Below are 12,363 nucleotides of genomic sequence, written 5' to 3'. Positions count from 1 at the left end.
GGCGGCACCTGCCTCACGCACCTGGGCCAGGTAGTGAGCCAGGTGGTGAGCGCCCCGCCAGTGCAGGTGGGGGACTACGGCCCGCCCTTCACCGGCGGCGTCGCGGGCCAGGCAGGCGGGGGCGCCGTGAGCACCAGCGGCTCCACCACCGCCAGCACCACCATCACCAGCAGAGCAAACGGCGTCAGTAGGCAGAACAGCATGCAGCAGCAGCAGCAGACCTACTGCGAGGAGGAAGAGCTGCCTTCGTGTGCCTTCGCCCACCCGCACCTACACGGCCTGCCCTTCCTCGTGCACGGTGAGTGACGGAGGCACGGCAGCCTGCATCACCTAGCCTCACGTCGACAAAGTGATTTAGTGACAGCACCACCACCCTCACCCACCACTCACCTGTGTGCCTGTCCACCCATCCTGACCCATGACCCATCTTGTGTGTGACCCTCCACCCATCACCATCCTCCACAGTGCTTGTCCCCAGTCCATGCACTCTGCCCTTCTCTCTGCACCACTGTGACCTCTGTTCTTTGTCTTCCACCTCCCTCTGCCTCTCTCCTCCACTTCCATCACTTCTCTCACCTGCTAACTCTCCACCTGTGTGCCTCATCCTATCCTACTCTTCTGTTCCACCTTTATCCTTTCCTTACCTCCTCATCTTCCTTCACATCGTATAATTTTTTTTCTTCCATCCTTTCCTTCTTCCACTCTCCATATCTCTACTTCTTGTCACTCCTTCTTTACATCGTCTTCCCTTCCTCCCTGTTTTCCTTTTTTTTCTCTACCAAGAGGTCAACTAAGCTTTCCACCCCTCCACTTTTCCTTCTTTCCCGGCATTAATTCCTCCACCGCTGACCTTCTCTTCCACTACCGTCATACACGAATATCTATCCACCTTCTTCCTCCATCACACCTGATCTTTTGTCTCCACTTCTACCTTCTCCACTTCTCCTCCACTCTTCCTCTAAACTAAAGCTACTTAACTTGACCTGACCTAACCTGACCTCTTCTGACCAAACCCCTATTACACATATCTCCTCCTCCCTCCTCCTCCTCCTCCTCCTCCTCCTCCTCCTCCTTCTTCTCATCTTCCTTCTCCTCTTCCTTCCTATCTCAATCAACTCCCTATCTGACTTAACCTAATCCATCCTGACCTATGTTAACCTGACCTGACCTATCTTGAAACGCCCACTCTTCCTTAGTTCTATGGGCGTGGAGGTGTTGCGTGGGGGGGGGAGGCGTAAGATGGACGCCACTACAGCAGATCAATATCTCTTCCACTTGACTCAAAATGGCGGCGAGAAAGGATGCTGCGGCGTGTTCTTTCTTTCTCTCTCTCTCTCTCTCTCTCTCTCTCATAGTTATTTTTTTTATCTGAGTTATCATTTGTCTTTAATTGCCTTGATTAGAGTGTTATTATCGCGACGCAGTAACAGAAGCAGTAGAAATAGCAGCAATAAATAGTAGTAGTAGTAGTAGTAGTAGTAGTAGTAGTAGTAGTAGTAGTAGTAGTAGTAGTAGTAGTAGTAGTAGTAGTAGTAGTAGTAGTAGTAGTAGTAGTAGTAGTAGTAGTAGTAGTAGTAGTAGTAGTAGTAGTAGTAGTAGTAGTAGTAGTAGTAGTAGTAGTAGTAGTAGTAGTAGTAGTAGCAGCAGCAGCAGTAGTAACGTAAACAATATTAACATGAACCAAACCCATACATTTCAACACTAACACCTTGATCATCACACCACGAGTTAATCCTTACACTATAAACAAGACAACAATGGCAGAGAAGTGGCCAGGTGTTGTCAGGTGCTGAGGTGTGTGTATCTGCAGGTGAGGAGGGCGAGGAAGAGTACTACCCGACAGGCTCCCCTTACCGTGTTCAGCGCCACGCAGCCAACATAAGAGAGAGGAAGAGGATGCTCAGGTGAGTACCGGGTCCTTTCTCCGTATGGCAGGTGTGGTTAGACAAGTGTGTGTATGTGCAAAGGCAAACATCTTTGAAAATAGCAATAATTTTCACGATCATGTGTTAAATTTTCACTTCAGTACAATCACGAAACTGCCTTGAAAACCTGAATGATTTCCTTTACCATGTGTTTGAATGTCACTTACATCACGAAAATCCTTAGACATCTCCGCAAAAAATTCACTATAACCTGTTAAACTATCAGTAAAATCATTAGAACTCCTGAAACTATCACCAGAATCATACTGTATCCTTGAAAACCTCAATTCTTATTAAACTATCACTATAGTCACAAAAACTCCCTTGAAAACCACAATAATTTTCACTACCATGCTCAAAATTGTCACTGTGAACATATACCTTCAAAAACCTAATTAACTTCCACTAGAGCCTGGTAAACAATCACGGAAACACATTATAAAGCCTTAATAACCTTCACTAGAGACTCCACAATCGCATCCACCCCCTAACCATCTATCCACACACCTAAACACACACAGATGCAGTGACAAGCCTATAAAAACCTAAATCACATCTTCTTCACCGCCTCCGTCAGCCTGCCACTGACACTATTCTCACTCGTCCCCCAGCAGTATCAACTCAGCCTTCGAGGAACTGAGGACTCACGTACCAACCTTCCCCTACGAGAAGAGACTGAGCAAGATAGACACACTTCGCCTCGCCATCGCCTACATCGCCTTACTGAGAGAACTGCTTATCTCTGACCACGATCCCGTCACTTACATAGAGAAGGGACTACGGGGGGAGCTGCCGTCAGACCAGTGTCACATCTGGAACACTAGTGGTAGGTGGTGGTTGCTTTTGTTGTTATTGTTGTGGTACTGGTGGTGGTGGGTGGGGGGTGATGGTGGTGTTGGTGTTGATAGTGTTGGTGATGGTATTGGTGATAGTGGTAGTGATGATGTATTGATGCTTTGTTGTTGTTGTGTTGTTGATAGTGATGGTGGTGTGTTGCAGGTGGTGGTGGTGGTGGTGGTGGTGCAAGTGATAGTGTGTTGTATTGTTACTGTTGGTGTTGCTGACTGCTTTTATTCATTTATTTGTTTTTTAGCTTTTTCTCTGGTCTAAGGCAACATAAAGAACGAAGATAAGGGTTCAGTAAGGAGTCGGTTCCTAAACAAAGGTCAAAAAACATTATTCAAAAGTGGAGAATGCTATTGGTGTTGCTGCTGATTTTGACGTAAGGGTGTGTTCTGGTGAGGGCAATTAAAAACGGTGAAAGATAGATACAACAATAAAAGGAACGGATTAAAAAAAGCACATTGAAGGTACAAGTTCTAACAGAGTTGTCCACAAGAATATTACTACCGCTACTACTACTACTACTACTACTACTACTACTACTACTACTACTACTACTACTACTACTACTACTACCACCACCACCACCACTACTGCCACCACCACCACTACCACCACTACTATCACCACCTGCACCACCACCACCACCACCACCACCACCACCACCACCACCACCACCACCACCACCACCACCACTGCACCAGCACCACCACCACCACCACCACCACCACCACCACCACCACCACCACCACCACCACCACCACCACCACCACCACCACCACCACCACCACCACCACCACCACCACCACCACCACCACCACCACCACCACCACCACCACCACCACCACCACCACCACCACCACCACCACCACCACCACCACACCACCACCACCACCACCACCACCACCACCACCACCACCACCACCACCACCACCACCACCACCACCACCACCACCACCACCACCACCACCACCACCACCACCACCACCACCACCACCACCACCACCACCACCACCACCACCACCACCACCACCACCACCACCACCACCACCACCACCACCACCACCCACCACCACCACCACCACCACCACCACCACCACCACCACCACCACCACCACCACCACCACCACCACCACTACCACCTGCTACCACCACCACCACCACCACCACCACCACCACCACTACTACTACCACCACTACCACTACTGCACTACTACCACTGCCACTACTACTACTACTACTACTACTATTCTTCCTTTCTTTCTTCGCTGTAAAATAGAACAATTAATTAATTAATTACTACCATTACCTTCCTTTCCTTCTTTACTCTACAACTTTCTTTTATCCTCTTCAACCACATAACATTAACGAAACCCCTTCTCATATATCTCTCTGCCTTTCACTGGAAACATGAACGCATCCTTGAAAACCACAATGATCTTCCTTAAAACCTACTAAATTATCACTGGAATCCCGAAAAACACTTTGAAAAATCGCAATCATTTTCACTAAAACCTGCTAAACTATCACTAGAAACACGAAACATCTTAGAAAAATACAAAAAACAACCATTAAAATCTGTTAAACTATTACTGGATTCACAAAAACCTTGAAGAGCACAACAGCTTTCTCTAAAACTCGCCAAAATATTACTGGAACCACGAAAACACTCTTGTCTCACTACCTCACTTTTATCTATTCATTTATCTATATATTTACATTTCATCTATTTTACTTATTCATTATTTTTTCATTTTATTTTGTCTTACTGCTTCCTCTCTAATCACAACCTCCTTGACAGCAGATCTCACCGCAAGACTCTCCTGGATCAACTGGGAAAACCTGGGTGTAAGTCCAAGCCGGCGGTCGATCTTCTCTTCCATCTCTATAAGCAACGACGCTCTTAATAACTGATCTATCTGACCGCCGCTGCCGCCACCACGAAGGACGCAGACACGCAGACACAACCAACGCCACTACAAGCCCCATGACACGCTGCTGAGGGCCTTTGAGAGTGTTGGGAAGAGAGCCTCGTGATGGAGTGACACAAAAACACGAGGGGAACTGCAAGACATGTGGCAGTTTATCGTATTTAAGTAAATGAGTAAGAAAAGTATTTCCATCTAGATACGTTAGAGAAGTGGTGGGATGCATAAGGAAGAATATCGTGAAGGAAATCAATAGAACACCAAGGAAGCAACAAGAAGATACGTGGCAAGTCCCATTCCTCACCTCCACAAGACAGGTTGAAGAAGAGTTGGAATAACTACGTAGAAGAAGAGTTAAGAGACATGAAAGGTTTGAGGGCGTTGGGAAAAAAGAGCCCCGTGATGTAGCATAACGTAAAAACACAAGGAAAGTTGTATGAAGAAAAATAATTTATTGTAAACCACAGCTATAGACGAAACAGGTTGGAAAGATGCAGTTCACAATAAAAAAAATAGCGAATTAAGCGATGAAAAAGTGCGACTGAAAAAGAGATAGAAGGCAGAGGATATGAAGAGTAAAAATCAGAAAGGAATTATGAACAAGAGATAAGATGTAGATAAAGACAGATGGATGAAGAGATAACAAGTCTGATTTTAGTGATGTGTGTCAGAATAACCGAAGATCAGTAAATATAGATAAACGAAGGAAAAATGTAAAAGATAAAGATGTGTGGATGAAAAGATAACAAGCTTGACTTTAGCGAAGAACGAGTCTACAGGAACATGGAGAGATATAAGAAAGATAAAAAGATAAAAAGATAACGAATCTAAGTTAGTATTGCTTGTTTCTAAATCCAAATACATAAAAAAATCCCTTATTTAAATCATGGTTACTTGTATTTCTTCAGGAGTACTTTGAGAGTGCCAAGAGAGTGTTGCAGTGTTGCCCGGTGTTCCTCGTGCCCCGAAGGACGTCTAGTCGTTACAGTAAGGTAGATGTTCATAGTAGTGATGTGTTTTCGTGTGATCACCTTCAGTCTACTTACAGGTGATGTGATGGCGAGGACAGTGTGGTCTGCCTCTAAAATATGTATGGCCTTTAGGAGTGTTTAGAAGAATGAGTTATCCTGGAGTTTGTGAGGGCAGTGAATTCATTGGTTGTATATAATAAGTGAGTGTTTTAATTAGTGGCAAAAATTGTGAATATTTTAAAGTTATTTCATTAACTAAAGAGTGAAGGAAAAAACGGAGGATATTTTAAATGTTGTTTAATGATTTAATTGAAGAGTGCCAAAAACTTAAAAAATTTGAGGTGAAAGTTCAAAGTGCCAAAAGACGGAAAACATCTCAAGCGCTACTTCATGGTTTAAAGAGCACCAGAAACTGTATGAAAAAAAGTGCGTCCTAAGTTATTTGAAAGGAATTTTGAACTTCATTTGATGGTTTGCAAAAGAAAAAAAAATGACAGTTACAATTTTCAGAGTTATGTAAAAACGTCATGGGTACCAAAAGCGGTGAAATGTTTCTTGAAGACTGAATTGCAGGAAGGAAATAATAAAATAAAAAGAAAATGAAATTGAAGTGAGAAATATAAATGGCTCTTTGTATAAGTTACAGCAAATAAGCGATTAGTAGTTATACCAGAAAATGAATCATAAGTGTAGAGAAAACAAAAGAGTACAAAGAAAACATAAGTATGAGGACTTGGTGATGTCTGAATGAAAACAACGGTGTGAATACTTGTTATCAAGAAGACGGCATACACAATTATAGCTGAACAGAATCAAAGGCATATCGAGAAGAAAATGTTAGGAGACTATAAAGATTTCTGGATTAATCACACCTTTCTTTTCAAGTAAGAGAGGATTCAGCCGTGGAAACAAAACTTATAGAAAATAGACCTACAGAAGAGGCCAGACTTTAAGGAAACAGCCCCAAACCAAGTCTAAAATTGAATAATGAAGTGTCTTGAAACCTTAACGAGAGACATTACGATAAAACTAGCCTATAAATGCGTAAACGAGAAATGTTACGTGCGGTAAACATTTATAAATGGTAATCATTCATATTTAGCTGGTGAAAATTTATAAATACCAAAGATTTATGAGCGACAAATATTTGAGACAATCATTCACGAGTGCCAAAGATTCGTAAGAATGAAAATTAATGTGGCAAAAATCCAATAAAGCTAAAATAACAATCAGTGTCAAAAATCAATGAATGCCAAAATTCAAGGTGAAAAGCCGCAAATGCCAAGAAAATTAATTTGAGTGCCAAATATCAATAAGCGGATTCATGAATGCTAAAAGTTGCGTAAGTCTCAAAGTTGATGATTAATAATCTGCAATTGCTAGATATTCATTATGCTGAAAAACTGACTGCACAAAATCGATTAGAGTAGCAATTAATGCCTAACTGAAATCAAATTAACAAAAATGCGAGTGTCAAATATTAATGAGTCAGAAAAAAATTATTAGTTTAAATTCGACTGCAGGAAATTCACAAGTGGCTAGAAATTAAATAGTCATAATTTTAACTGCCAAAAATTCATGTGCCCCCCAAAAAATTGCGTATCAAAATTACTGACAGTGATAATTGATGACTGACCAAAAAAAGAAACAAGTAAAAATCCGTCAAAAAGTAACAAATGTAAAAATGAAAGGGGAATCATTCATAAGTGCCTAAAAAATACAAGAAGTGCCAAAAACTGAACATCAAAAATAAAAGACAACAAAAAATAACCACAAAAAAAAAAAGAAAATGAATGAAAAGAAATGATAATAACATCACCACTTGTAAACATAAGTGAGCCAAAAATCAAAGACAGTAAAATGAACGACCCCAAAATAAACCGGTCCCCAAAAAAATCAAATACTGAAATAAAACAAGAGAAAAGAGAAAAAAATAAGATCACGCGTCTATGAAAAAAAAAGACGACAAAATTAAAGACAAAAATATTTCATGACTACAATTAATAACCCAATAAACAAACTCAAATACAAAAAGAAAACAAAAGAAAGAGTGGAAAAATAAACATCACGCGTCTGTAAACAAAACACAGGTGAAACTAAATAAAGACAACAACATTTCATGACTGCAAAAAAAAAAAACAAATAAATAAATAAACCAATAAATAAACTCAAAGACCAAAAGAAAACAACAGAAAAGAGAGAAAAAAAATATCATCCCTTTGTAAATAAACATACGTGAAACTAAAGAAAAAAAAAATCATGACAACACAAAACAAACCAATAGAAATAACTCAAGTAACAAAGGAAGAAAGAAAAGGAGAAAAAATCGCATCACTTTGTAAATAAACTTAGGCCTAATAGTAGTACCTCTCACTGGCCTGGGCTGTATATACCCTCGCTGTGTCTCTGGCTTCCCGTGTGGTTCCAGAACTCCTCTATACTCGTGTTTCTAGTCATACAGAATCCCTCAAAGCCAAAGAGAAAAGTATAGTCAATAAGTGTGAGTTAGAAAGAGTGTGCGCTGTGTGTATTAGCAAGTGTATATGAGTGAGTGTAGGAAATTTGTGTAATGTCGAAATATTGGTGTAAATAAGAAAGGAAGTGTAGAAAATGAGTATATTAATGGAAGAATTAAGGTGTAAATGGTGAAATATAGTAAATGAGTGCTTTAGTGAAATGTCAACGTGTAAATGAGTAAGTGTAGAAAATTTGTGTACCATTGAAACATTGGTGTAAATAAGAAAGGAAGTGTAAAAAGTGAGTATATTGATGGAGAAATTAAGGTGTAAATGATGAAATGAAGTGTAGTAAATGAGTGCTTTAGTAAAATGTTAACGTGTAAATGAATGAGTGTAGGAAATTTGTGTACCATTGAAACATTGGTGTAAATAAAAAAAAAATGAATAAGTAAATATATTGATGGAAGAATAAAGGTGTAAATGATGAAGTGTAGTAAATGAATGCTTTAGTGAAATGTTAACGTGTAAATGAAAAAGAGCATGTCCATTGAGTGTAGAAGTGAGCAATGATTGTGTAAATGAGACAAGGAAGTGTAGAAAATGAGTGGTTTAGTGAGAAAATGAACAAATAGCAAGGGAAAATAGAAGACAGTATTAGTGAAAGATTATCAACTGTAAATGAGAACTGAAGTGTATTAGTGAAAATATGAGCAAAAGTAAATGAAAGGAAGTTGTGAGTGAGTGAGTGAGTGAATGAGTGAGTGAGTGGCTGAGTGAGTGAATGAGTGGTGAGTGAGTGAGTGAGTGAGTGAGTGAGTGAGTGAGTGAGTGAGTGAGTGAGTGAGTGAGTGAGTGAGTGAGCAGTGCGAATAAGTGAATAGTGAAGTTATTTGTTTTATTTTGTGATACACGAACTATTTTCTTTATCAACTTATTGTCTGCATTTTATTTGTTATTTCTAGGTACTCATTATTTGTTTTAGTCACATTCCAGTATTCTTTCGTTCATTTATTTTGTTCGATTTTTTTTTATTGGCCTCTTCTCTCTTATCTTATCTCAAAATTGGGATTACTGCATTGTGAACTGGATTTTTTGTTATCCTCAGGCATATTCTTCACTCGTTCTATCTTCCTGTGCCATGAACTAACAATAACAATCAAACGAGTCACGTCTCTAATGATTGCGTCAACTATACCACACCTTTTCTTATTCTCTACGCTTTATAACTCTGTATTAATATTTCGGCATTTATTTACTATTGTTCAAGTTTATGTGTAATTTTTTTCTAGTTTCGATTCTACTTCGTTACAACAAATCATTCCTTTAATGTATATATCAACCTTATGAATGAAAATATTTACTGTATATATTCACACACACACACACACACACACACACACACACACACACACACACACACACACACACACACACACACACACACACACAGACACACACACACACACACACACACACACACACACACACACACTTGTATATAGCAGAAAAAAACACACAGACACACGCAATATAACACACAATATCAATCACTATATAAGTAGACAGGTAGACGTAACTCACACAGGTACCACTAAGGACGTGAATGAAGGCTGTTACTTCCATACCTCATTAGCAGAGTCTGTATAGCTGTTAGTTGTGTGAGGGAAGGTTAATGAAAATGTGTCGTCACTAATCCTCGTTTTATTTAATTCCTTGGGGTTATTGTGCTGTGTTGTGTTGTGTGTGTGTGTGTGTGTGTGTGTGTGTGTGTGTGTGTGTGTGTGTGTGTGTGTGTGTGTGTGTGTGTGTGTGTGTGTGTGTGTGTAATTCACCTCGGTCGTCTGCTGGTCACCCAGCCAGTCTTCCATATCACGGAGCGACCTCAGAGCTCATAGACCGATCTTCGGGTAGGACTGAGACCACAACACACAACACATGTGTGTGTGTGTGTATTTTGTGTTGTGTTGTGTTGTGTTGTGTTGTGTGTGTGTGTGTGTGTGTGTGTGTGTGTGTGTGTGTGTGTGTGTGTGTGTGTGTGTGTGTGTGTGTGTGTGTGTGTGTGTGTGTGTGTGTGTGTGTGTGTGTGTGTGTGTGTGTCTGTTGTGGTGAGGGAGGGAACACTACTACTACTACTACTACTACTACTACTACTACTACTACTACTACTACTACTACTACTACCACCACCACCGCCACCCTTACCACCACCACCACCACCACCACCACCACACACCACCACCACCACCACACAAAATAACACACACACACACACACACACACACACACACACACACACACACACACACACACACACACACACACACACACACACACAGAAACCCAAGCACACTTAACTCAAATCGACTTAAAGAGACGAAGAGAAAAACACACACACAAAACAACCAGAGAAACGGAAAGAAAACACACACACACACACACACACACACACACACACACACACACACACACACACACACACACACACACATAAAAAAATAAATAAAAAAAATAAAATAAAACAGTGAGAAAAGAAACCAGCTCATGAGTAAAGCTCGAGACAAGAGTTCCCAGTGGACTTGAGTGAAAGGGGGAACTTCTCAGATAAGCATCTCAACCATGTATAGCTGACTTCTCCCTGCGCTCTCGTCCCTTCCCTTAGACTCTCCGCCCTAGTATTGTTTTCATTGCTTTGTGGGCGAGGGTGACTCTGATGCGGGCGGCAGATAGGATACAGAGAGAGAGAGAGAGAGAGAGAGAGAGAGAGAGAGAGAGAGAGAGAGAGAGAGAGAGAGAGAGAGAGAGAGAGAGAGAGAGAGAGAGAGAGAGAGAGAGAGAGAGAGAGAGTGTGTGTGTGTGTGTGTGTGTGTGTGTGTGTGTGTGTGTGTGTGTGTGTGTGTGTGTGTTGAGTACCAAAAATACAATCAAAACACACACACACACACACACACACACACACACACACACACACACACATACGTTTATGGCCCCGCACCTCCCCAGACCCCCTCCACTATCCATCAACCCACCCACAGCCCCGCCACCTGCCTGTATTTATGGGTTTATGAGGTGCAGATGATTATGAGGAGAGACAAGTGCTTTACCTACACAGCAACCCCCGCAGTGACAGGTAACGGAGGGGAATGGTATACGTCAAGGTAGCTCTTATAACCTTACCTAATAATGTAGTGTGTCAAGGTCGTTTTTGTCTGCCTTCCTTGTTTCGTTACTTTTTCTTCTTTCATGTACGGCGTTTATCAAGGATGTGTTAAACTTAATACCCCTTCCATTGTCTAAGTAATTTTGTTGCTCTTCTTGTCTTTCTTTAAACCTTCTAGCACTGTGAGAAAAGTTTCCATGGAGATTTTGTAAAGATTGTGTTAAAATTGATATCCCTTCCACTGTCTAACTCATTTTGTTGCTCTTCTTGTCTTTCTTTAAACCTTCTAGCACTGTGAGAAAAGTTTCCATGGAGATTTTGTAAAGATTGTGTTAAAATTGATATCCCTTCCACTGTCTAACTCATTTTGTTACTCTTCTTGTCTTTCTGTAAACCTCCTAGCACTGTGACAATAGTTTCCATTGATACACAAAAAGAAGGTTTGTATTAAATTTGATATTCCTCCATAGTTTAACCCTTTCGTTACTGTTGTTGCCCATCCTTAAACTTCCTAGCACTGTAAGAATAGTTTCCGTGGAGACGCAGAAGGGAAAAGAAAGAAAATAGAAGGTAGATTTTGTCTTTTCTTAAGGTAGAAAAATATTTACGAGAGCCTGGCATAAGAAAAGTGCCGTCTTGAAATTTTTTGACATTGAAGAGAGTCGGTTTAGCAGGATCAAGTCAGTATGTGATTCTACTCTCGTTATTGCTTCCTTATTCTTTCCTTATTTTATCCAAGAAGAACACTGATCAATGTAGAGTTAGATCACATAACCTTCCCTAGTATAAGTCAAAAGGCATCTAATTATCTTCCCTTATTTCTTTATTGCTTCCTTGTTTTATATAAGAGGAGCGTTGGAGAAGATAGTATTAGATCCCAATACCATTTCTAGTATGAATTAAAAGGCATCTGATTATGATTTCTTTGCCTCTATGCTTTACGTGAGAGGAGCGTTGGACAAGATATTATTGCATTCCATGTATAATCTTTGATGTTTTATATGGAGATTATGTGATTTTCGTTATTGTGTCGTTATTCTTTCATTTTGTTTTAAGATGAGCGCTGGTCAAGGCAGTATT

At 40.7% G+C, this 12,363-nt stretch overlaps 1 protein-coding gene across 2 annotated transcripts in view; it reads left to right on the top strand.

The window, feature by feature from the left end:
- The window catches only part of LOC123508879, a 10,317-nt gene extending 498 nt beyond the window's left edge, over positions 1–9,819 (top strand). Inside the window, exons 1-4 of one of the 2 annotated variants that reach the window (XM_045262884.1) lie at positions 1–298; positions 1,811–1,904; positions 2,540–2,751; positions 4,573–9,819. The exon at positions 1–298 is cut by the window's left edge and continues 498 nt beyond it. In XM_045262884.1, coding sequence (XP_045118819.1) covers positions 1–298; positions 1,811–1,904; positions 2,540–2,751; positions 4,573–4,682 — 714 coding nt within the window. In that variant the 3' untranslated portion in view covers positions 4,683–9,819. Of the gene's footprint in view, positions 299–1,810; positions 1,905–2,536; positions 2,752–4,572 lie in introns of both variants that reach the window. The other variant, XM_045262883.1, reaches the window with a different exon arrangement.
- The last annotated feature ends 2,544 nt before the right edge of the window (positions 9,820–12,363 follow it).

This window comes from Portunus trituberculatus, chromosome 25 (genome assembly GCF_017591435.1).
Source record: "Portunus trituberculatus isolate SZX2019 chromosome 25, ASM1759143v1, whole genome shotgun sequence".
Lineage (NCBI taxonomy): Eukaryota > Metazoa > Arthropoda > Malacostraca > Decapoda > Portunidae > Portunus > Portunus trituberculatus.
This window is presented reverse-complemented; position numbering and strand designations above follow the sequence as displayed.